Source organism: Crocuta crocuta, unplaced genomic scaffold (genome assembly GCF_008692635.1).
Source record: "Crocuta crocuta isolate KB4526 unplaced genomic scaffold, BGI_CrCroc_1.0 scaffold179, whole genome shotgun sequence".
Classification (NCBI taxonomy): Eukaryota; Metazoa; Chordata; class Mammalia; order Carnivora; family Hyaenidae; genus Crocuta; species Crocuta crocuta.
In genome coordinates this window covers 15,746,187-15,773,052 of record NW_027551568.1, presented here as the reverse complement: position 1 = coordinate 15,773,052, position 26,866 = coordinate 15,746,187, and the positions used below count along the sequence as shown (strand labels likewise).

Sequence of the window (26,866 nt, the reverse complement as noted above, 5' to 3'; positions counted from 1 at the left end):
TATAAAATTAAATACTGGAATATTGGAATTTGAATACTGGAAGCCCATAACTTAACTTAGAATGTAGTATAAAATAAAATGAAGCCTAATGCATTTTCAGGCATGTTATTATTATCCATGACCTTTTGCTCAAAGTCAAAAATAAAGCCATTATTTTCTTTCTTTTCTTGGCTTGTCATAAAATAGTCCACATTCATCATCAGTCGAAGTATCCGAATTTGCTGCATTTCTAGAGTTCTTGAATACTTAGACTTTATCATATTTGTACTTTGAATAGCGAAGGCCCTTTCTCCAAGATGCACCATTGCCTGATTGATATTCAATGAAGATGTAGCTAGTGATCTAGAACCACAATGAGCAAGTACGGAGGCAACCGACCGTAAATGATTTATATTATCTGAAAGGTTCACTAAATCTTCTGCCCCTTGCTACCCCCACTTTCATGAAACAGAGTTAAGAAGTCAAAGCTGAAAAAAATGCAACACATTACTTACATGAGTGTTAAATGTTTGTAGTTAAAGAGCTCCTTCGGAACCAGTGTAAACTGGTTCCCATCCAGATACCTAAAAAACGAGAACATGATATTATCTTTTTTTTAAAGGAACAGCGGTGTGATATGAAATAGTTGACAAAATTCACTCTTAACTGAGGCAAGAAAGCACTGGGCAATTCTGGTGTTAAAACCTCAAGGTCCTAGCTGGGATTTTTATTTATATGAAGTAAAAGAAAAAAAAGCACAGTTGTCCAATCTAGTAGAATTGTTTTGTGGATCACTTAGCATAAGTTGTAAAACCAAGGAGAGACTGGTGAGTGCAGTTTTCTGAGGTTTATGTCATGAGGGGAGTCATGTGTCCAACTGCGCATCAAGAAGAGGTTCATTCAATCAATCATATTTATAGTTGGCCTTCAGTGTGCCTGTAGGTGCACGGAGACAATACCATGAAATGCATTCACTATTGCCAGAACCTTGCCACCGAGGGCCAAGGCCACTCTTCACTGTGTTATACGGGTCCGTATACTTAGCAAATAACAATGGATGGTTTGAAGGAGATATTTGGGAATTTGGATGTTATCAGATTTCAGTTCAAAATATCTTGAAAATAGTTTTTAACCACTGTGTATCTGCTTTGTGATAGTAATTTTAGAAGGTTTCATAGAAAATCACAACCTTTATCAAGCACACAAATATAGCATCCATATGTAAAAGTAACAATCAAATAACCACACGTGTGTGGAGTTTCCCTTTCTGACTAAAGTCAGAAGAATAATCTGCACACAGATGGATTTTGGGTTAACTAGCAAGCCATAAAAATAAATGAATGTGTAGAGTTGTATCCATAATGTCCCCAAAAGAAAAATAAACTCCATCTCAAACAAGGTTGTATTTTCCCAGAATGTAGATGAGGAAGGGTAAAAATGTCTTCCAGCAAAGGAGGCCACTGGGCTATCGATGTGCCTACCAACCATTGTAGCACGTTGGGCAGAGGGCACCTCCTACCCCACTGCTGTGGCAACTCTTGAGATTCATGGTTGAGGTTGCTAGTATTTTTGCTGGATATAGAAGTCATTGAGATATTGTCTCAGATAATAATCTATTCCAACTACTTCAAAATAAAAAGTTATATACAAGGTACAAGTAATCCAAATATGTAATAAATATGTAACTAAGAGTCAGGCATAGGTTATGAGTTCTTACTCATGCTGGCTCCAATTTTCTGACCTTGCGTTTCTTCTTGGACTCCTCTTTCTGTCCTCCACCTAAGTATTTCTTGGTACCACTAGAGGGCAGCATAATCCCATACAGTTCAATACTCCCCCTTAATTCTGGAAAACTCCATAAGAGAAAGCTAAGAAGATTCAGAATGCGTGCTATGGATGTGTACATGTAAAACAATCTAAAAGGGAAATTACATGGAACTGATTAAAAATAATAGATACCACTTGTTTAAAACTGTCCAATAATACGTACTTACTTTTGCCAAATTCTTTAATAATTTAATATAACATGCAATGAAAGTTTTCTAATACACACATATATGTGATTGTAGAGAAGGATCTTGCTGACTTGGTATAATTCTAAGAATAAGCTCTTGGGGAGGTAAAACTAGAATTCGCAAGAGACAAGTTAATATTTTCCTCATCTCAGAACATATTTCATTAGAAAAATATTACTTTTTAATACTTTGTAAGGAAACAGATTGAAAATTCAACCGTCTGACAGAAGAAACATATGGATGGCAGAGATGGGATATGAATCAAGCAGGTTCTCAGGTGAAGTCTAATAATGAAATTAAATAATAAGTTTAAAATTATTTGACAGGCATTGAGTAGAGGCACTAAGGTGTGGCCAGTGACAAAGATGAGATTCTGCATTAAAGAATGATCTGGTTATGCTGAGGCTTGTGTTTCTGGCTGCGATGTTCCTAGAATCGATGCTGTGGATACAGAATACTCTAAAGGCATCCAGCTTCCAACACTGGGTGGAGAGTGATCCTCTGAAATAATACTTACCAAGATAAGAATTAAATATTTACTTACACACGCACTAAGTGGTGCTAATAGTCAATTAACACCTGTGACTGGTGGCAAGAGAGAAACTGAACACTTCACAGCATTTCAAATCTAAGACGGACCTTCTGCCTATACTTGCTAAGAGCACACATTTTTTTTTTCTCTACATGTTCAGTTCAGGACCAGATTAGGATTTGAACAACTGTGCATGATTTGAAAATAAGTTCTCTGGTAACTGAAGTAGCATGTTCTTAAAACTCATTACCTATGTTTCATGTTGCCAAAAGGTGATCAAAGCTGTTCAGTTAGAACGTGTGTATTCATGTGCATGAATTACAGGTGCACATCTGCACAAGTTACATTTGAACTTAAATCTTTTTTTTTTTTTTTTGAGGGAGAGAGTAGGGGAGGGGAAAGAGTAAGGGGGGAGAGGAAAGAGAGATTAGTGGAGAGGCAGAAGAGAAAGGAGGGAGAGAGAGAGGGGGAGAAAGAGAGACAGAGAGACAGAGAATCCAAGTAGGCTCCACACTTAGTATGGACACTAACCCGAGTTCTATCCCATTACCTTGGGATCATGATCTAAGCCAAAATCAGGAATTGGACCCTCAACCAACTGAGCCACCCTTGAACTTAAATCATTTTTGATACAAGGTTCCAAATAAAAAAATAAACAGAGGCAAAATGACTCAATTGAATTCACATCAAGCATTTGTTTATGGCACATAAGTGTACACATTATGGAGTGGAATGGAGCACACAGGCTTCATAATACTCAAGCCACTTATTTGTATTCCATTCCACATATATAACATGACGCAGCAAAGGAAGTGTGCCTGGTGCTTAGTACCTAGGTAAGTGTATACTGACCATGTGATACGTGGTCATAAATCAGTTAAGAAAATGTCAGTGATAATTGGCCTCATACCCTTCATGATCAAAAGGATTCTAATTCAAGACCAAAGGGCAATACCTCTTTTTAACATAAAGATTATGCTAGCTCCATTTATATTCTAGATAGTTATGAATCCCACGTGAGAAGATATTCTCCCAGAGGCCAGAGTGTTAAGGAATAATTAGCCATATAGAATATGGAATACCCCAGACACTGTAGATCAACTAAAATACAGCATTTCCCAAGGTGTGTTTGATAGAACATTAGTCTTGCAAGATAGTCCATGAGAAAAAGGCTATAGGGACAAATAAGTATTGGGGTTATCTTACATTTTACCACCCTCTCTTGGAGCGTCATAGTGTACCTTAGCACAACATAGACACTGAGAAATCATGCAGGGAGTAAAAGAGAAACATGCACAACCAAAATTTTCCAAGTGCATCTAAATTGGTTTTATATATATAAATACATATAAGAATATATATATAAGAATATATTCTTATATATATGAGAGAGAGTGAGAGAGTGCAGGGGAGGGGCAGAGAAAATCCCCAGCAGGCTCCCTGCTATTAGCTCAGACAGATGTGGTGCTCAGTCTCATGAACTGTGAGATCATGACCTGAGGCAGAATCAAGAAGAGTTGGAAGCTTAAATCACCTAGCTACCCAGATGCCCCTAAGCTGCCTTTTATATTATCTATTTAGGGTTTTACATGAAACTATTTAATGCCTACAGAATGGAATTTGGGAACAGGACTCTAAATTTGGTTTGGTTTCCATTTCCCTTGTTGAAATATTAATTGTTAAGGAAACAGAAAGACAAGTGCTACTTACAATTCGGTGACGTCTCTTGGAATACCTTTGGGCAAGACCTTCAAGGCTTTGTTGCTACATCGGACGACTGTATCCAAACATGTACATTCCGTGGGGCAGCGGGAGAGTGGGGAACAGCTATTGTCATCATTTCCTAAATTGCCAAAGAAAATACAGAAAAGCCCAGATTTGTGTCTTTGAAAATGATAGAAGGGATGTTATGCTTTCAGCATAACAAACGCAAGAGTCTTGAGCCATGTGATCACTTAGTACACACAGGGCACTGAGTATTTACAAATTGATACCATACGTTTTATACAGCACAGTTTTCAGATTGCCTAAGGCAGGATTCCTGAAAATAATTCGCAATTTATATTATCCAAACAATCATAACGGTAATTTTCTTTGTTGAGTTATTTACACAAATGATACTTTTAATTAGAATATAGAAATGTAAACTGAATTATGGAGAAGTCATAAGGGGGGTAGACATGAAGAAACATAGAGGGATAGACTAAAATGTTTAGCAGAAAATGTAAAGGCCCCTCATTTAAAAAAATGTTTATTTATTTTTGAGAGACAGAGCACAAGCAGGATAGGGGCAGAGAGAGAGGTAGACACAGAATCCGAAGCAGGTTCCAGGCTCTGAGCTGTCAGCACAGAACCCGATGCGGTGCTGGAACCCACAAACCGCGAGATCATGAATTGAGCTGAAGTCGGACGCTTAACCGACTGAGCCACCCAGGTGCCCCAAGTCCCCTCATTTTAAACGATAAGGCTCAAGGGACTCTCCACTTGCTGGTAGTATTAACAGAACCTGCTCTACCTACCTTATGAGACTATTGCTAGGATTAAATATGGTGATATATACCAGAGCATTAAAAAGTGAAAACTATTACTCTTGTTAGATTTACTAGAATTTCTTTTTCTTCTTTCTCTCTCTCTCTCTTTTTTTTTTTTTTTTTTTTTTGAGAGAGAGAGATCTCACAGGACAGAGTGCAAGTGGGGGAGGTGCAGAGAGAGAGGGAGACACAAGAAGCACGCTCCAGGCTCTGAGCTGTCAGCACAGAGCCTGAGATGGGGCTTGAACTCATGACCACTGAGATCATGAACTAAGCCAAAGTTGGACGCTCAACCGACTGAGCCACCCAGGTCCTCCTAGAATTTCTATTTTTTAAGTCAACTGTTTATCTCCTTTGTAAATGGCAGTTACTAAAAGAGGTCTTAGAATAATAATAATTTAAAAAAAGGTTAAAATGAAGCTATATAAACAGTATTGACCACAAGTAAAAAACTGGAAAATATAAATAAAACATTCAGAAACACAAAGCGAGTAGACTCAGAGGTGAAAACAGTCTGAGAAAGTATGTGCCCTGTTTCTAAAACAAAGCAAAACAAAACAAAAGCAAAATATGCCCCCAAAATATTGGTGGCCTGAACAATATACTTGTGCCCTGTAGTGCTGGGCCAGTCACATGAATGCCTGGTAACAAAAGATTCAGCAGGATTTCCTTACCATCATCACATGTGAAGTCTTGAATGGCAACATCTTGGATGGGGATTTCTTTGAGGAAATACGGCTTTTGACATCGAGGATTTCCAGTTACAATTCTTTTCTTTCTGAGCCATTCCCCCAGCCAAGCCAGGTAGCAGTTGCAGTTAAAAGGATTGGCCAACAGGTTTCTAAGAGCCGCATGCAAACAATGCAGGGATGAGTGTGGAAGGTCATTTTCTTACCTCTCAAAACCCCACGCCACCATCTTTCCCGCACGATTTCTGGTGGAATGATTCCTTCTTATTCTTTGTATTATCCACCCCTCACTCCTTTCTCCCATTCATACTCAATTACACACAACATATGGGATGCATTTTTTTTCTGGCTAAAATATTTGCTTGGAACTTGAAAAATAACAACACTTTCAAATAAGAATTCTTCAAATAATTTCATGCAGAAAATAAAGCGAAGGCAGCAATCTGGGGTTTATGCCGCGGATCCTGATAGATACCTCACTTAGAGATAATTTAAACTCGTCAGAGATCTGACTTGCTGTCAAACTCCCCTACACTGATAATGCAGTAATTTAATATAAAGATGAAGGCTGATTACCTTATATTATTGAGTTTAACCTGACAACAGCTATTTTATTAATTTGTCATTTCAAGATTTCCATCTCTTATTTGCTCCAGAGAATAGGTTTCCCATCTAAACTGACAGCTGAGTTGATTAAATACCAGTTATAAAAATGAATTTACTCCTACAAATCTCAATACTTTTGGCATCTCACCACTTCAGCACAAACCTATTGACAACCTTATTATTTATAAACATGCCATCTTTAATATGCACAAATTAGTCACTCGATGTAAAGTGTCACATTTCATGTAGGAAGAGGATTAAGTACTTTACTGATGGATGGATGCTTCCCTCAGATTATTTCTTATGTTGGACATGTTTTCTGTTTTGTTTTTTTCCTTTCTAACTACTTTTTCAGTTAGATTAGTATATTTAGATGCCACCAGCACTAGGAAATCAAATCTGTTATAAGATTTATCATTTCAAACACTGCTTTTTAGATAATGACATATAAGAGAACAAAAATACATTGTTCAGAGGGCTTTTGTGTTTTTTAAAAACACCTTCTGAGTTCTGTCTATGGACTTACAAATATCTTTATTTTCTAACCGTCTACATAGAATATCCTCTTGGACAGGCTCAATCTGCTTCTTCAATATTTTCCTAATATCATATAAATGCCCTCTAGTGAGCAGTCTCCAGTGTTGCTCTGGTCAATCCTAATATAGTGCCTGTCACTGTGAATGATCCTTTTGAGCACAATTTGTTGGCAATAACCCTATCAGTTCTGTTTTTATGATATTTACACCGAGAAGACTCCAGTGTGAGAACACTGGTGAAAATCTGCAGCATTTCTGGATTTGCAGTGCAATCAAGTTAGAAGATTCAAATTTATAAATCAAGTCCTATGACATTATTATAAAAGGATAATTGAGTGAAAATATTATAATGATGTTAAATTTTAATATGAGAGAGTAAGTAATATTTTTAGAAAAATTAACACATTTAACATACAAATTTGTGGAACCCTAAACCCTTGATCCCATTTTTGTGAAATGCCTATTAATGTATTAAAATGCTATTAATTAAAGGAGTAAATATAATACTTTGGCTCAGTAATACAGAACTGAAGATGATCTTTCATACTTACAGAGTAGATAAAGAATGCAGAGTATCAAATGCCCCTGGTGCGATGGTAGTGATTTGATTATCATATAAAGAAAGCAAACGCACAGAACTCAGTCCTATGAAACTGTCATTGCCAACACAGCTTATGCGATTACTTCTCAACATCCTGAGGGAAAGGAGAACATTGTTATGGAGAGAAAGCATCAAGCAATCAGTTTTGTCCATCTGAGGACCCAAATAACCCCTCTTTGCAAATATGTGGCATTCATTACTGTTTTCTGAATGATCTCTTGTCATTAGGAATCGCTGTGGATATACACCAAGAAATGCTTAGTTTGCAGTGATCGCACTCAGCCATAAAAAAGCACAGGTGAGCCTCACGTGAACTCACGGCACCATCCGATGAGGGTAGAATGCCTTCCTCTGATGTTATAATTATGTTTGCCTGATTACATAATGTCCTACTTCACGTACAGCTCTTTGAGCCCTTGAAGCCCTGTAATTTGTTTATTCACGGTAGCATTACATCCGAAGTTTAACAGAAAGGAAACAGAAAAGAATCAATAGTCACACACAGCAGATGGAAAACTGAGAGCATCTCAAGGACTTAGATGCCAAGTCAATGTCAGCATAGGCTGGGGATCCCAAACTAGACTGAGCACCTGCAAATCTTGCACATGTTATTTTCTTTGTGAAACTTTTCTTATCATTTTAAAGTTTGGAACTTAAAAAGAGGCAAGAGTTAAGAGATCCCAGTTGGTGACAATGAAGTGTAAATCTGCTTCTCTCTTTTTTTAAAGTTTATTTATTGATTTCGATAGAGAGAGAGATAACAAGTAGGGGAAGAACAGAGAGACAGGGAGAGAGAGAGAATCCCATGCAGGCTCCACAATGTCAGTGCAGAGCCCGATGCGGGGCTGGAACTCAGGGACTGTGGGATCATGACCTGAGCCAAAATGAAGTCAGATGCTTAAGCACTGACTGAGCCACCCAGGCACCTCCAAATCGGCTTCTCTTGAAAGAATTCTGACCTCTTCAAATGTTTAGCTATTGTCATTAATAGGATTAACAGTGATGTCTTTTCCTTGTCACTGCTGAAGTTTTGGCTTCATTCTCAATTCTTTGATGAACTGTTTATCTGTGGAACTTAGAGAAGGAATGAAAAATGTCTTTAAAAGCCCATGAAAACAAAGAGTTGCCATGAATCTTATTCAGAATGGCTGAAGTTATTTTATTTAACTTTTGTAGGCATGTGTTTACCACCCTACTGGAAGACTGCAGTATGTAAAAAAAAAAAAAAAAAAAAAAGGGGGGGGGGGGAGNAGGTGTTCGAAGGTCACAGTCATCATTTATTAAAAATATTCATCCGCTTCTAAATTAAAGAAACCATATGAATCCACACAGTCAGTAGGGCATCTTTCCCAGTGTTCCCAGGATCTCGTCTCTTTCTGCTGCCGTGGGCATAGATGGCTGTACTCCATTCTGTCTTCTCTGGACCATGACAGAATTCTGCATTGAGGTATTAAAAAAAAAAAAAAAAAAAGCAGGGGTGGGAGGCAGAAATAAGTGAATAAAGTGTTCCTTTAAAATTCTATAATGTTCTAAGAAATACGTAAGAAATATCAACTTTTGCATTCTGTTAAGTCACAGATAGGGAGAAAGAAAGTGCCTTCCTTGTCAAGGCATCATTTTACATTGGGAAACAAATACACAACAGAGAAGTATTTATAGCCACACTATTGTTTGCCATAAGTAATAAAGAGGATCTGGTCTCAATCTTGAGGGAGTCATGGACCCCTGGGAGAAGCTAAGGAAAAGTTTTGGTCTCTGTTACCAGAAAAATCCATAAGCACACATCTGTACCATGTTTTGGCTGCAATGTCAAATATTCAAAGACTCACTGAAATCTGTGCACATATTACTAAGAGGTTTATTAGTCTCAAAAAGTTAAGAAGTCTAGGGATAATGGAGGTATCTTGTCGAGACCTTTATAGTCTCACGCTGAAAGATACCACTTAGAGAAATACGTATGCCCAGACAAACCTACTTTTGTCCTTTGAATACTCTTGAGCTTGGCTCTAAAAATGCTCTAGCATTCTTGTGTGGCGGAGTGGGTTAACGAGAGAGCCAGTGGCATCTGTTTGTGCCCAAACATAAGGGTCACAGAAACATCGCTAGAAACATCACGAGGGAGAAAGTGAATATAGAGGACTTGTCTCCGGCAGAGCCCTGTGAAACACTGGTCAGAAGAAAACATTTTAATAAGCTGCTTACAGTGGTGTTATGAACTCGACTGTGTGCTCCAGAATTCACACGTTGGAGTCCTGACCCCCAGTGTGACTATATCTGGAGACAGGGTCTTAAGGGAGGTAATTAAGGTTCAATGAGGTCTGTTAAGTCTGGTGTCCTTATATGAAGAGGAAGGGACACCAGACCATTCTCTCTCTGCACACAGAGGAAAGGACATGTAAGAATAGAGTGAGAAGGCATCAGCTACAAGCCAAGAAGAGATCTCTAAAGAAACCATCCCTCTCAGCACCTTGATCTTGGCCTTCTAGGCTCCAGCACTGTGAGAACACAAATTTCTGTTAGTCTGTGGCATCGTGCTATGGCAGCCCCAGGCCGACTAATGTAGGCCGGATACAGACTCCTCACCCCTTGCTCCTCCTCTACCCACCCCCCCATGCTGCCTCTTCAAGGAGAAGGTTCTAGTAACAAGTAGTCTCTCAACTACTTTCCAATGAAAGATGTTTTTGCTTGTTGTAGGATTCGTGTTCTGCAGAGTTGCCTGAAGCAGCCTGGGGGAGGGGGGTGGGGACAGGGACAGATGCAGCCGCCCGGGGCATATTTTCTCTGCTCTCTCTCCTCTACCCCCTCCTTGGGATCTCCTCCATAAAAAGGCTAAAGGACTACCTGCATAACATTTTGAAGGGGCTCAAGTTAGTCTGTGGGAGGGCTGCAGGCTGGCCCTGCTGCATGATAGGTTCCACTCTGTCCGTGGGAAGCTCAAGGGCAAATCTCTACACTCATGGGCAGAGGGTTCTCAGTAGGACTCGAATTTAGGATGCTTTGAACACACCCACGCGGGCCGGGGAAATGGTCTTCTCCCTCTGTGCCAGATGAAGAGCAGACAAGGGACCTGCTCGGCCACCCGCCCTTCTGGCTGTGGCTCTGGGGGGCAAGGTGACACTTTAGGAGAGACAGTAGAGCATGGACCTCTCTCCACTACAATCCCCATCAGCAGCTTCTTGGTTACAAATAGTTTCCTTTGTGTCTTCCAAAGGCTTCAGGGTGTTGATTTGTACGTCTTCCAATTTTAGGTTGCCACTTTTGTCAAACATAATTATATACTTCAGAGAGAATAAAAGCTACATAGATACACTGTAGAAAATCCAAATTAACATAAAATGCTGTTTTTGCTATTCAATCCAATCCCTGTCCTCTTTGGCCAACAGTTTTTTGGAAGCAGAAAGAATTTCTTTGTCCTAACCTCCCTACCTCTGAGCAAGTAGACACAGCTCTTAGCATGTGACTTTGAAACAGACGGTACACGATCTACCATAAGTCAGTCTCTTTTTCACTAAGACCTCACAGGAGCAGACAATGGTGGTTTCCAGATAAACTGTTAGCTATTCTGTGCCACAGTGCTCGGATTGGATTCTGAAGCTAGACCCCTGGGGCCAAAAGTGAGTGTTAGATGGAAGTGCTTGAGGAAAAGGCAATAGAATGAACATTCTGAAGAAGAACCAGGGGAGGGGAGAAATGTGTACAAGCATTGGAACAAGGGCAATATGTTTTGCTGAGGAATCAGCAGTCAGGAGACATTCTCGATCTTTTGCAAGCAACATACTGAAGTCAGGAGGATTCGAGGAAAGGAATGTGGCATGCAAAAAACGCGTGCACGCACGTGTGTGTGTGCGTGTGTGTGTGCATGTGTGCATTTGTGAGAGAGATGTAGAGAGACACGGAGATGGTAAGGAGAGGAGTCTAAGCATCCCCCACCCGGATTTATACTGACCAGAGAACTACAGTGCTGTGGTAGAAGAATCACAGTGCAGATGAGAATACTTACAAAGTTTTCAGGCTTTCTAATCCCTTGAACATCTTATGCTGAACATTTTCCAAACGATTACTGGTGAGAAGTATTTCATTTACACCTGATGCTCCTTCAAATGCTCCCTCTTCAATGTCTGTGATCTTATTGTTGCTGAAGTTTCTAAATAAAAAAAATGTTAAAATGAAGATTTTAAGCTATTTCTTTCTAACAATGAGGATGATGAGACAACATGTTTGACCATTTTCTTCTACTGAACAAAGTCTTCCATAATTTCCAAGCTTTTCACTGCACAGTACCCTTGAGGCTCTGAAAAGACACCATACTTCCTATTCCATTGAACCAAACTAATGATAATATTGAGGGAGAATGTCTATGGTGAAAAATACCAGCCCAATCAATGTCAAAATAGTATTCAAGGGTCACTAGTAGTCTAACATTCTTAAGGTCAGGTATTGAGCTGTAAAACCTTTATATTCAGCACAAAACTTAAAGAGGAACTTTTAAAGAAATGTCCCAAAGACTGTTGAATGAATTAATGACTAAAAGAAGACAACTGGGTAGAGAGAAGAAAGGTGAGTTAAATGTGTGAACATTTAGCTAGCATCAGAAATGTATCAGAATATGGGTTTGTTTCCAGTTAAACTTCTCATTGTAATGATGTGTCAAAACAACCAACTTAACTGACAGTATCCTGTATAATACAAAATACTACAATGCTTGCCCAGAAGATAAAAACATTCAATTAAGGTAATCCCTTCCTACAGGTTGTATCTTTCTTTTTCTCATTCATTGGTCACTCCAGGACCAGGAATTCCCCAGGACAAGGATCGTTTTGGGGTATCATTTTATTCCAGAGCACTGCATGTAGGAATTGCTCAATAAATATGTAGTGAATTGAAAGGTATAAATAAAAAGAAAGAGCACTCAATGCCAGTGAAAAGGGGAAAAATTAAATAATAAGAAACTCTTTGGGATGCAGTATAATATGGGAGTCAGGTGCACAGGAAGCAGACTACTCTGCCACTTACAGTCACTGTGACCAGACTGTGTGACCGATACACACATGAAATAGAACAATACTCCCTATTTCCTTTCGATGTTTCCTCTCACACGGAGGCTGTTCCATTGGCCTTACATACTTGACCTCTGCTTGGTCCCTCCCTCCCTCCTCCTCAGGGGAGGGGAATATTGTCTGAGTGTTACTGAAATTGCTGAGTTTATAAACTTATTTAAAAATATGAGTTGTGGATATGGAGTAACACAGATGAGCTATCAAGCCAGTTTACCAATCATTAATTTTGACTATCTTCTAATGAAAGTTTAATGAAGCAAAAAGTCAAATAGTTGACATGAATGTGCTGGAAGAGATATAACAGTGTGGTTTAGGGAACAGTAAAGGAAGTTACAAAACATTACCGAACCCATTGCTAATGTGCTTAGATTGCTGAATTCCTGCGGTGGCCACATAACAAACCAGCTGTCTGAATTAAAATAAGATGCCAGGGGCTCTGTTACAGTAAACGTGGTTGGCATAGCTTGAATACGTGGGAAAATTACCCTAAATTCATGTCACAGGTAGTCATTGTATGGAAATTTCTCCCAGTCGTTTATAGTGTCCAATTTCCAATGAAATCTGAATAAAATAGCAATGGGATGTGGAAAACACAGCAAAACACCACCGAAATTTTAAAAGGTGGCTTTTTTACGTACATTTTACGTAACTGCGGAAGTTTCTTGAAGATTCCTGTAGCTTCCAACACTGTGAATTCATTATTATTGAGACGCCTCAGAAAAAAAGAAACAAAAGTTTCATTACCAACAGTCAGGAAGGGATTAAGTTTTATTTCTCATAACAGAATTGTAAGATCACTTAATGATTATTCTAAAGTAAAATATAGAATCCACGCCATGGAATGTCTGTGCAAGTACCAATTTTTCCCCATTTCACTCAAATTTCGAAGATCAAAATAAAATATGAAGAAGCATACAGTAAGAAAAACCAATGATCAAAAATCAAAACCAGCTCTCAGTCAGTAATTTATAGAATAAACTTTCTCAAACTTTTTTCCATTATTGTCCTTCCTCCCCAAAAGTATTTTTCTCCCAAAAAGCATTTTAAACCATTTTTCTTAATCACTTGCTGCATATATTTTTTATTAATGAGTTTTTTGATATGCAGTTTATATGCCATAAAATTCACTCTTTTCAGTGTACAATTTAGTGGTTTTAGTGTATTCACGAATTTGTGCAACTATTTTTGCTACCTAATTCCAGAATATATCCATCACCCAGAAGAAAAATCTCATACCCATCAGAAGTCACTCTCAATTTGCATCCCTCCCTGCCTCAGTCCTTGGCAATCACTAATTTACTTTCTGTCTCTATGGAGTTTCCTATTCTGGATGTTTCATATAAATGAACTCATAAAAAGTGTGGCTTTTTTCACTTTGCATAATGTTTACAAAATTCATCTATGTTTAGCATACATCAGCACTTCATTCTTTTTTATGGCCGAATAATATTCCAATCTATGGACATATCAATTTTGTTTATCCCTGTATCAGTTGATGGATATTTGGGTTGTTTCCACTTATTTTGATTATCATGAACAGTGCTGCTACTAACATTGGCATGGAAGTTTTTGTATGGATATATGTTTTCGATTCCTTTGGATATTTACACTGGTGTGAAATTGCTGGGTTACATAGTAAAACTATATTTAGCAATTCGAGGAATAGCCAAACTGTTTTCCAAAGATGCTGTGTCATTTTATATTCCCCCAGCAATGTATGAGGAGTCCAATTTCTCTCACCTGTTATTTTCTTTTTTTGCTTTTATGGCCATTCTATGGGATGTGTTACCTCAACTGTGGTTTTGATTTATGGTTCCCTAATGCTTGTTGATACAAAACATTTTTTTAGGTGCTTCTTGGTCATTTGTATTTATTCTTTGGGGAAATGTGCACACAAATAATTTGAGCACTTTCTAATTGGGTAATATACCTTTTTATTGTTGAGTTGTAATAGCTCTTTATATATTCTGGATAGAAGTCCCCTATCAGATAGATACATGATTTGAAAATATCTTCTTCCCCGTACTTATTTTTAAATGTATAATTTAAAAAGCTCTTAATTTCTTAAAATGCACAAAACTTTGCTGAATAATACATTAGATGTTAGTGTTACAATTCTTAATTGACAAGTAAGTCTATTTAAGCTGTTATCATGTAGGAAGATAAAATTACTGTCTGTAATAATATTGGAAATATACACAACTCCCTACATGACCATAAAAATAGAGTTGAGGCCTTTTACTGCATGGTCTCCATACATTTCCAAAAATCCAGGAGCTATGGAACAGATTAAAAAACTAACAGGAATAAAAAAAAATGTATCACTACAGCCTCAGGGTAGTATCTGTCATCCCTTTGAAAGCATTACATTATTTTTAATTACTCAAATTGCTTAGAATTCATTAAGTAACAGGCATGAGTACAGACACAGTGGGAGATAAACTATAAAACACAATCCCTGTCATCAAGAAGCTACAATTGAGTTGAAGACAAAAGGATTATGCACGTAGAAAAGGACAACCAGCTTTGCAAAGAAGTGAGTGGCAAATACCAGATGGTGCTATACATAAACGATGTCCCCAAAACAATGAGATGTCACCAGGTTTTTCTTCAATTTTTAGAACACTAGCATTAGTTTTATAAATAAAGTCACAAAAGGCAAACCATACATGGCACAGGATCTATAGATGATTCAACAAACATATTTTAGCACCTAGGATGTGCTAGGCCCCAGTTTGGGTTGTAAATATAAATCTAGTCTCATTGTCCTTTTGGTTTTTCTGCTATGCTATCCATTTCTCATAAAAAAAAACCAAACCAAAACAAACAAACAAAACCTACCCTCTTTGCTTTAATAGTTGATAATCACTGAATCCTTCCACCTTCAGGACAGTGAAGTAATAAAGCAGATAAAGCCTCTCTGATTGAATTAATAATTTACAGAGATTCAAAATGGTGACTCCTAAAGTACTCTATTTGGTTGCTATGAAAGACTATATGCCTTAGAAATCTATTACATCTTTAGAAATGGGTATGGGCATAAATAATAACCAAGAAACAAACATCAAATGAATGCTCTTACTATTAGCATTATTAAGAGCTAGCTGAATTTTTGAGAAGTAAATTAATTTCTGGAGTTGTATCTTGGGCCAGAAAGATGAAGTCAGGTAGCTTCTAATCTATCTTTGTACAAAGAAGAGATATGGCCATGTGTGTTCATTAAAATCAATGTAATTATCAAGAATAAAAGAGCAAGACAAAAATCCCATGGCTTTGATGCATTCCTTCCCTCCCTCCCAGCCTGGATTTTGTTAGGAGATGAACTCACAGCTCTGCAGTGTACTGGGGAATATGGTCTGGGATTTTGGTGAGCTTCTGATTGGAACAGTCTACAGTGGTCCCTTCACAGCGGCACTTCTCAGGACAAGCCAAATCTGCAAAGCAGTCCCCACTTAATTTTGATCGATAATCTTCTGTGCCTATTGAGGATTCAAGCCAAAAGAAAAAAAAAAAAGAAGATACTTAGTCTAAAGGTTAGAATATTCGTTAATTTGTAGGAAGAAAAATAGTAAGATAACTATAGATTATGCAGCAGGGAGACAACTTAGGGAATTTTTGGTCAATGGATGTCAGGAGAGGGTTAAAAACAAGGGCTTGGAATTTGCTGGAAAAAAGAGTAACCAGATTCACAGGACAGGAAAACATTAATAGAGATGAGCTTTTCACAGCTGTACTTTCTGCTGATCCAGTTATGAGCCATTCTAGCCTATTTGACAGCTAATCATACAATGGCTATTAATTGTTAAAAAGTGTGTTTTTTCTCTGAGTCAAGAATTTATAATGTATCCAGTAATAAACATATTCCTATATATCATTTTAAATTAGGGCTTTCAAGGCAAATAGATGTACTCAGGTTTTTAAATTTTCTATGGTCTTTTATTATTCTCTCCCTCTCACATAATCTTCAGAAATGCCTAAAAAGCCCTCTTTTTTCATTTTGATTTTATAAAAAGAGACCAGTAAATCCTGATTTAAGCCTCAGCAGCTTGTCATGCTGTAGAAAGCTGCGTGACGTTCCATGGTGCTTGACGGAACCATGTTTTACTCATACCTGGCAACCACATGGTTAGATCAAGCACAACAGAAAATCTCGCTACATAATCACTACACCATCCACTAGGCCAAGGGTAAGACCGAGAGGAAAGATGAAGGGAAGCAGGAGAAAAAAAGCTACAGACGTTCTGGAAACGTAATACTGTTTACATGACATGCATTCTTCCCGCAGAATGTTTATGACCATAGTAAGAGTATTACTACCGCGGATTTCCTGGAAACACAAAGAAGGGGGCTACACTGAGAGGCGCCTCCATTGTTCCTCAGAACTGCAGAATGGAAACAACAGCTTTCGGGAACAACATCCAGGAAGAAGTTGAAGGTGAGCTACAAGGACAACAGAGAAGCTCAAAAGATCTGTGGTTTCTTCTTGGGGGGAAAAAAGGTGCAAAAGACCGAGACGAGAAGAAGGTACATCGGGATTGAAAAGGGAGGGCATTATGTTTCAGATCAGACACTTTTACTTACAGCCAAAATGGTGAATTCCTGCAAAAGTAAAGATCACCAAGAAGGAAAGAGAGAGTAATCCCAGTTAAGATTAATAAACACAGACATAAAACTAGCTAAGGTCTCTTCCTTCTTTCCTTGCTATGGCAATTAGAGGGGAAAAGGCATAGTATGACAGCAATTGTCATGCTTTGCAAGCTTTTGTAGTCATTTTTTGAAGCCGGGTGGTCTTACGGGAAAAGCAATGGCATACAAGATGCACAGCGCAAGTTAGGTTCTTGTCAGTTCCTTTAAATGGTGAACTCTCTGCAAGATAGATGTTCTTTTGAGTTATCACTCTAGTATCTAGAATGCCATATAGAATGACGGTAGGCAGGTCAACAGGCAAACTTAAGTGAAAAACGAATCATGGAGACCTTTACGGACAAATCCATCTGGATTAATCCTTAGGTTGCAGCTTGCATGCTTTCTAATGATTTTTCCAACTTATAAATAATGTAGCTTAGTGGAAATGAAATGAGAATCTCATCAGATGGCAAAGCTGAATACAATCGTTTCATTAGATTTGGCAATGAATGCCAAGGCATCTATTGAGGAGTCCTTGTAATGTAGTGTAGGCTTTCGTTTTAAAACTGAAATGAAGAAGTACTGGGGACAGGGTCTACATGACAGGTATTCTGGGCATCTTACATTTAAAATAATCTGCATTCAATGCAATGACAATATTGTTTACTTTATGGAGACTGTTTAGGTAGGCTAATATTTTAGTTGAAATTCATGAAAAAAAGAAGAAAAGGCTCCAAGAAATCTTCTGAGTCCTGGCTTCGATTATTATGGCTTTAATGCTAAATGAATGATCAGAAATTGAAAATGAAGCTAAGATATCACATATAAAATGTATTTCCAAGAAAGCTTATTTTGACTGCCATCAATAAATAGGCAAAACTGTATCAGAATTTATGAAAACAATCTGACTTTGGGTCTTTAATTGGTGAACCAGAAATATTAATTTCTAAATTATTAATAAAGTAGAATTAAATGTAATCAATTGAAGAATTTGGTTGCAATTATATTAGCTGGAATAATTTGAGGACTTAAGTCATATTAATGTTTTATCCTATAGGTGTTCTGGTGTTTAGAGTATGGCTTTTTCCGGGTAAGTAATAGCTATCAGATGACTTTCTGCTTAACAGTAAGGAAAAAATAATGAATTTTAAAGATTGCCAATGAAGGCCAATCAACTTCTTTCCAACATGTTACGTCTTATGTAGTCAGAGTAGTATATACAATACTACTGATCACTCAAGCTCAAAATAAGTAATAAAACAAAATCTGTTAAATGCACAAAATTATTCAAATTATAATTCAATAATGGCAAATATCACATATCTCCTTAAAATAAGGACCAAACCCAGAACTCTTCTTCAAAACATCAGTATGGTTTTTGCATACTAGAGCCATAAAAATATCTTCTTATTGGTAGCTGTTAAAATATACAATAGTCTAGAATATTTCCAGGAGATGGTAAATGTAGCCAATTAATTACTAACACGTATTTTTATATAATGACTTAAAACAAACAAGTCAAGAGGCATTTTACACAGTTGGCAGGCAAGGAAAAAAGAAGTAAAAAACATATTTCAAAGAACTAGTTCCAGAATCATCAGCCTTGACAGTGTTAAGATTGTAGTGGTAAAACATTTCAATTACTTTTCTAAAACACATTTTATTCATCTGCCTAAATTATTCAAGGCACTTCGTGCCCATGAACACCTGGTGCTTTCAGGATGTATGTCAATATTGTTATTTATGGAGTTACATTGTCACTCCTGGTATACAAGAAGTTTGTTAAGTTTTGTTACGTCACAAACAATGTATAGTTGCATGTAAGCAAGCAGGCAGTTGCTTTTTTTTTGTATAAAAATGAGGCAACAGTAAGCCAAATAAAGCCAAAAGTAAGGCATTCATTTTTAGTGTAATGAGTCACATCAAAAAAGTGAATCTCATGACTGGAAAGAGAATTCTGTGTGTTTGTAACTGATTTCATGTAGAACTAGTTCTTTGACACCAGAAAGGTCTCTGTCTTTAAAACCAGCTCAGTAAGCTACATTTTAAAAACAGGTTGAAAGATCAGATATACTAAATAGGGAGAGAATATGATTTAAGTGGAAGACTATAGGTTCAAACATTTTAGCTACTGTGAGAAATTTTAGATAATGTGCCAAAGTGATAGAGAGAGAAAAAAAGATGGGGGTTTAATAATAATATAAGTTTAACATCAGAAGCTGCATGCAAAGGTCAGGTTTTCAGGAAACAGCTACAAGTGATCTATGCAGAAGTAAATCTATCTACAGGGTACCCACTGGACTTTCAAACGCATGCATATCAAAGTTTCAGAAGCTATATTTTATAAGGTGAGGAAAGGGTGTCTGTGGTTAGTCCTACTACCGAGCAAAACCTACCTGGAATGAAATACTGTTCTTTAGCTAAATAAAAAAAGAGAAAAAAAAAATAGAAGATGCGCCTGAATGTCAGCAAGCAGAGATAGGAGTTATATTAGATTAAGAATGGACTAAAGGTACTATAGATAATTAAGTGAATTCTATTCCACAGCAGTGGCTGAGGTATAATATTGTACAGTGAGTAGTAAATGTATCTAGAACCATGGACAATAAACGGCTTCATTTTGATATTAGCTTTTTAGTATGAATTAACTGCCGAATGTGAAATACCCCTGCAATAGTCAGATAACATACCACCCCAAATATTCAGAATGTGTTTTATCGTAAGAAAACAGAAAAGATTAGTCCAAAGCAAACAGTAAATGTCAATGCAGTAAGTCTTTTATTTAATAGTAATATAATGTATCTATATTTAGCTTTTCATAAATAAATATAATATTCCCCAAATGCTAAAAGATGGCCTTTTGGAGAAAAAATTATTCTCAGAGTCCTATTTAAAACAAGAGGATGAAAAATAAGAAAACACATTTGGTGCGAGAAACAAGGGATAGGGAAATCTTTCCCCCCCAGTTGTGAGCCTGAGCAAACCACCTAAATAAGTCTCAGCTCCCTTTCTGAAGTAATGAGAACAAGATTGATTACCTCAAGTTTCTCAGTGGGGAATAATCCAACAAACATACAACTTGATAGACTTCAAAAGTATTCTGAGTTTGCTAAAAGGCCCCCGTTAAGTTCAAACTCTAAAAATCCAGCATGAAGTATCCGGGCATCTTTTTTTCTTGGGTGGTAGCCTATTTGTTATGCTGGATATAGTGTTAAAAATATTACATATAGCAAGGACAGCTCTCTTTATTTGGTTCTTTATTCAGAGAAGAAAAAGAACTTTATTCTCCAATGTCTGGTGATTTATCTGAAGGCCAGGTGGCTTCATAAGCACTGTTTTTGGTACCACAGGTGAAATGTCACATGAAGTAAGAGATTACCTGAACAACGGAATTTCTTGCTTTTGATTTGTCCTATTCTTTTGTTTGCCAGACGCCGGGGGCTAGTGCAGCGGGCGCCACTGGTCTCGATGGGGTTGATGTGGAGATAATCCGCCAGCCACTTGAGATGGCAGTCACAAATAAAGGGGTTCTGGGCCAAATGCCTTTCAGAAACACATACAGAACACTTTTATACTTGGCTTGCAATGAACTCAACTCTCAAATCCATAGCAAAGACAGCAGTCATAAGATTTGGCCCAAGCCATAGATACATACATGGTTTGAATGGCCCGGAGAGGTGAAAAGGTCCCCTTGGCAATGGTCTGAAGCTTGTTGTCGTACAAGGAGAGAAGGTTCAAGTTGTGCAGATCCTGAAAAGCATCTACCCGAAGGCAGTTTATCTTGTTGGCATTCAATAATCTGTTTGATCAAATAGTTGCAGAATTAAAGTGCAGCATCTTGTTAACCCACCTTCAAGATTCTGTCCTTCTTGAGAAATACAGAAAATCAAGAAATACACTTCTATGAACCTCAACACTGACATTTTAAGTGTAATAATTTAGGTACCACAGGTGGAAGATTTGGGGTTATACCAGATAAGTGAAGGACATGTAGTTTAATAAGTCTAGTGGTACTTTTACATTTATTCAACAGAGTTATGCAACATAGTCTCTGAAAGGTGGAGAGGTAACAAAGCAGACCCAACTTCTGCTGCTGAGGATGCCATAAGAAAACGGTCATAAAACATTAGTCTCTCTGGCTGCTCTGTGAAGAAGTTCGGTTTGTTTTCAAAAAAGTTTTTTAATGTTTTATTTATTTCTGAGAGAGAGAGAGCGAGAGAGCGCGTGAGCATGAGCAGGGGAGGGTCAGAGAGAGAGGGAGACACAGAATCCGAAGCAGGTTCCAGGCTCTGGGCTAGCTGTCAGCACAGAGCCCGACGCGGGGCTTGAACCCACGAACCGTGAGATCACGACCTGAACTGAAGTTGGACGCTTAACTGACTGAGCCACCCAGGCGCCCCAAGTTCGGTCTGCTTTCAAAGCAGAAGCCAGAGTGAGCCTTCTGAAACAAAGATCACTCTTCTCTCAATGCCAGGCAACAACTCTCAAAATGCTGTTAGCAAAACCAAAGTCCTCACAAATTGCCTTAATGTGCAATAGGACCATTTGCGCCCCCTTCTGACCTCTGTGACTTCCAAGTTCTTTCCCCCCCGCTGCTTCAGCTCCAGCCACACAGGTCTCTATGTTGGGATGTCTGCTTGGAATGTTCTTTTCCTTGCTGTCTGACTACTCTGCCTCTTTGAGTCTGTTCCAAATCAGCCTACCCTGGCCACTCTCTTTAATACTGTCACCTGTGTTTGCCCCTCCTCAACCTCTAACACACTGAACTTTTTTTTACTAGGATCTTTTTTTTTCCTATTTTCTTAAGTGCATATTTCTTTCTGTTGTATATGATTTATTTGTTACACTATTTTTTGAAAATTTTTAATGTTTATTTATTTTAAGAGAGACAGAGAGAGAGAATCCCAAGCAGGCTCCACGCTGTCAGCACAGAGCCCAACATGGATCTCGGTTCCAAGAACTGTGAGATCATGACCTGAGCCAAAATTAAAGAGTTGGATGTTTAACCAGCTGAGCCACCCAGGCACCTCTGTTATACTTGCTTTTTAGGTATTCCACATACAGGCAAGGCTGTGATTTCCTCATTGTGATTCTCATTCCTCCTCTTTTTACCCCCCTGTAGGATCTGACATTTTGGCCTCTGTGGTCCTCATGATATATTTTTTTTAAAAGCTTAGGAACTAGTCTGATGTGTGGACTGATAATCCCATCTCTTTACTCTGCCACAACACAGGTCACGCCGACTGTGTTCCCCAATCTGTCAGCCAAACAAAGGAGTCAGAGAGCAGAAGGAAGGAGAATGACAAAGTAGGGAGCCTGGAAGACAACTGAAAAAGGTGCTGTTTTGAGCATTTTGTACTTGCTTTAAATTATGCAGTCTGAAAATTAGGAGGAAGAAATAGACACTACTTTCTTCTGTTCCCTCCGCTTACTTCTTTCCTCCAGTACCTCAACTGTTCAAGCAAATCTAAGATGCTTAACCAAGTTCTCAGCTTTCATAAAGAGACCATCATGTTGGTTTAGTCCTGGCAAGCTTAAGGATAGGCCTTGAGCTAGAGATAAAATATTAGGCCAGGGGACAAAGATAGCTTAAAAATTATTTTTCATGTTTATTTTATTTTTTAGAGAGAGAGAGAGAGAGAGAGAGACAGAGCCTGAGCAGGGGAGGGGCAGAGAAAGATGGAGACACAGAATCTGAAGCAGGCTCCAGGCTCTGAGCTGTCAGCACAGAGCTCGACACAGGGCTCGAACTTATGAACCGTGATATCATGACCTGAGCTGAAGCTGAATGCTTAACTGACTGAGCCAGCTAGGCTCCCCAAAGATAGCTTTTTAAGTAAGATTTTACCTACATACAGGTCCTGTAGTTTATTAACCTGTTTGCTACAAAAATGACCGGTAAGTGTGTGTGGAAGGAAAGAGAAGGTACTATTTTCAGTGCTGGTACTAAGCAGGCCAGTGATAAAAGGAGATCACAAGTAAATGGTAGAGAGAATAGTGCTAGGAGAACGTAGAAGAATGGCAGAGAAGCAATTAACATATAGGCAATACCTGACTAAAACAACAGCTATCCTTATAATGTATATTTGCTGAGCCCACCTCAAGGGTTAAAAATAATTTGAAACCCAAATTAAGACATTAGGTCACAAGAATCAGTATTTATCGTGACTTACTGGTCTCTTATAAAATCAATTTATTGGGTTGTACAGTATTAAAGAGATTGAAATGAAAGACACAGAGAGATACAGAGAGAGAATGTAGCAAAATAGAGTGCACTATACACAATAAGGGGTAAATATGATTTTGTTAACAATCTGCTTCATTTGTGTGTGTTGTGTGTGAAAACTGTGTTGTGATATAAAATATGTTTCTGGAAAATGATGAAAATTTAAAACCTGAAGACTAGGACATGAGGATGAATTAACATTTACCAAGTAAGGAAAAAGATCTACGTTTGGGATGTCTTGTGGGATTAGGAGTAAATTTATACAAGATTTACTTGGTACAAACCCCGACACCAACAAATGTATACAACTGACCGAGAAGATACCATTTTACCCTTAAGAATTTTAAGGTCAACTGGCTGTGAACCAGTTGAGAGCGCAGAGGACATCACACCATCTTTGTATTCACAGCAGGCAGGCCAGCGTGTGCCCTGAGTGAGGAACTCTACGTATGTTCGGTGACTGGAAGGGAGTTTGATAATCTGACACTAACCATCTTAATATTAGCACATTTCTTCCAATTTCCTTTTTATAGGAGCATTCATTGAAACACCTGTGCTCAGGTTGCATTTTATACACACATGTATAGTAAATTCTTTTGACACAAATGAATGGTAGCTATTGTCTAAGCAGAACAGGCTCTAACAGATGCAATCCAGTGATTTACAGATGATGTTCTCAGTAAACACCAAGTTGGGGTGCTACTGCTGAGTCCCGGTCTGCTCACCGCGCTTGGGCTGGGATGTGGTATTCCAGCACTGTTTCTCCTGCACACTCTTTGGACAAAGGTGGATAAACATATCACTATGTCACTCCCCTTCCCAACTGCTGTCAAATCAAAACAGAGAGATCCACAAAGGGCAGGGACTGCACAGGCTTTAAATGACAGAGTAGCCAGGAAGCATATATTTTTGACAAGGTGGAGAGACAGGTTTTGAGACAACTTCAAAGTGCTGTGCCTTCAAATAAATAACCACCATCAATGCTAGCTGAACCAGACTAATCTTTTCCGTTTCATTAAGCTATGTCATTTGGGGTCGAGTTTTTCTTAAGCCTCCATGAAAATATGAGATGGTATGCTGACTAAAATATAACATTTGGTTCAACAGATCAGAAACAATCAAATACTTACAGTAGCTGTAAGGAAAACAGTCCTTCAAATAAACTTTTTGGGAGTTCTGTGATTTTATTTCCATAGAGGACTCTGAAAAAACATGAAGAAAAAAATCAGACATCAGTCCAGCATAACAAATTGACCCAACATATATGTATTCAGGCATACAGAAGGGTAGTAAGTCTTCTATACATCATAAATTAGGCTATAGTTTAGTGAGCAAACTTCAATTTGCAAATGTGTTTTCTCCTGATTACAGATCAGATATATACATATGATAGTTCAGAAAACACCGAAAAACAAAGAACATTAACAAGAGTGAGCTCATTTCATAATTTATTGCCTTTTCATAGAAATGTCCACTGTCATGTTTTTCAACACACACACACAGTATTGCATACGGAAGTAAGAAAGGAGAACACTAAATGTGGAATCGATTGCTCATTAAAGGAAGGAATTTTAGGCTTATCATACTAGTAAAAAGTGAAAGGACTATACATAGAGGTAAGGTTTTTGTTACATGATGTCTATGCTTGGGAAGTGGAAGATATGGGAAGAAAGTGATCACTACTGTGAATACAGAAAATTTTTTGAAATGTACGTTTCTCCAAAAACATGAACAGGAATGTATCCTCATGGTGTCCAACTCTGATCAGCCACCATGTGCAGCCACCCAGTGTGAGAACCATGGTTTAGTCCCTTCAGTACACCTGGCGCCAGCCATTGAATTGGGTACGTAGTGACATTCTAACATTGGATTGATTAGTGACCATTGTTTGATGAATGAACTCAAGAAATAGATTAGCCAGCAGACAAATTAAAGAATAACTGATAAAAATGGGTGAAATGAGGGGATTTCAACAACAAATGGGGAGAAAGGGGTTGACTCATCATGCTAGCTATTAACAACAGGTCTGCTATAATGCCTATCTACCTTTTACCTCCAAAACTAGGGAAACACAATAATGAATGGGAAAAGATAATATTATATCCCTTAGGAGTACAATTTAGCAAGATATATCAAGAGTTGTAAAGACATTAATAAAAAATTTTACTTAGTATTACTTTTAGGGACTTAAGAAAATAATCATAGCGGGGCGCCTGGGTGGCTTAGTCGGTTAAGCATCCGACTTTCCCTTAGGTCATGATCTCGCGGTTCGTGGGTTCGAGCCCCGCGTCAGGCTCTGTGCTGACTGCCAGCTCAGAGCCTGGAGCCTGTTTCAGTCTGTGACTCCCTCTCTCTCTGGCCCTCCCCTGCTCGCTCTCTCTCTCTCTCTCTCCCCCCCCTAGGAAAAAATAATAATAATTAAAAAAAAAGAAAATAATCATAGCACAGTATTTTGTGTACAAAATGTTAATCATGGCATAACTTATAACAATGAAATCTAGAAACAAGTAAAATATTTCCAAATCCCCCCAAAAAGGTATTGGTTAAATGCATATTTCACGTTCACCAAAATCATATTTTGAGAAATATTTAATGACATGAAAGTGTTAATATTAAAGTTGAACAAAAAAATAACGTAGTATATTACAGTATGATCTTAGCTTTTTAAGAAAAATACATACATGGGAGTGCCTGGGTGGCTCAGTCGGTTAAGCGTCCGACTTCGGCTCAGGTCATGATCACATGGTTTGTGGGTTCAAGCCCCACATCGGTCTCTGTGCTGACAGCTAGCTCAGAGCCTGGAGCCTGCTTCAGATTCTGTATCTCCCTCTCTTTCTGACCCTCCCCTGCTCACACTGTTTCTTTCTCTCAGAAATAAACAAAACATTTTAAAAAAAAAGAAAGAAAAATACATACATGTACAGAAAGAAAAAAACGGCAGAAAAATCTCTGGATAGTAGACAATTTGTCATTCAGAGGTGATTTTAATTTGCATCTATAGATTTTTTCTTTAATTTTTATATTCTCTACAATGATCTTATTTCTTCTGAAAACGAGAAAAATATTCTTTTGGAAAGGACATAAAGGATGTCACAATATGTAAAGGAAAAAGCTGAAATGAGAATCTAAATAATTAATAGGTTTGGCAGCAGTATATGATTTCTATTTGAAATGGATGAAAATAACAATTCAAGAGAACCGAAAAATAGTGAGGGAAAAGCTGTTGTTTCCTTTTAAGATGTCAGTGAGAGGTGGGATGTATTACAATATAAGAAGTTCTCAAGGGAATAAATATACATGCCTGGACACCATATTGTGCAAGGAGACATTCTACTCATGTAGATCTTAGTGGTATAGTTATATAATATAACATAAAATTTCATTTGTGCAGAATATAGATGCTTCTGAAAAAGGTAAATCAATCAGAGAAAAACAATTTTTTAAACTAAGAAAAAACAGGGAATTCTG

General features: G+C 38.0%; 1 protein-coding gene and 1 long non-coding RNA gene across 4 annotated transcripts in view; one reads left to right on the top strand and one right to left on the bottom strand.

The window, feature by feature from the left end:
* Positions 1-26,866, bottom strand: part of SLIT2 (slit guidance ligand 2) — a 370,098-nt gene that overhangs the window by 72,501 nt on the left and 270,731 nt on the right. For 2 of the 3 annotated variants that reach the window (XM_077750411.1, XM_077750413.1), the window contains exons 12-22: positions 24,529-24,600; positions 20,828-20,971; positions 20,552-20,715; positions 19,569-19,592; positions 15,875-16,025; positions 13,185-13,259; positions 11,490-11,633; positions 7,440-7,583; positions 5,732-5,898; positions 4,237-4,369; positions 495-563 (exon numbers count right to left, since the gene is read on the bottom strand). In XM_077750411.1, coding sequence (XP_077606537.1) covers positions 495-563; positions 4,237-4,369; positions 5,732-5,898; positions 7,440-7,583; positions 11,490-11,633; positions 13,185-13,259; positions 15,875-16,025; positions 19,569-19,592; positions 20,552-20,715; positions 20,828-20,971; positions 24,529-24,600 — 1,287 coding nt within the window. The remainder of the gene's footprint in view (positions 1-494; positions 564-4,236; positions 4,370-5,731; positions 5,899-7,439; positions 7,584-11,489; positions 11,634-13,184; positions 13,260-15,874; positions 16,026-19,568; positions 19,593-20,551; positions 20,716-20,827; positions 20,972-24,528; positions 24,601-26,866) is intronic. The other variant, XM_077750412.1, reaches the window with a different exon arrangement.
* Positions 16,857-25,212, top strand: LOC144220250 (uncharacterized). The gene is made up of 3 exons (XR_013331667.1): positions 16,857-16,981; positions 22,406-22,508; positions 25,134-25,212. It is a non-coding gene; the product is annotated as an uncharacterized LOC144220250 (long non-coding RNA).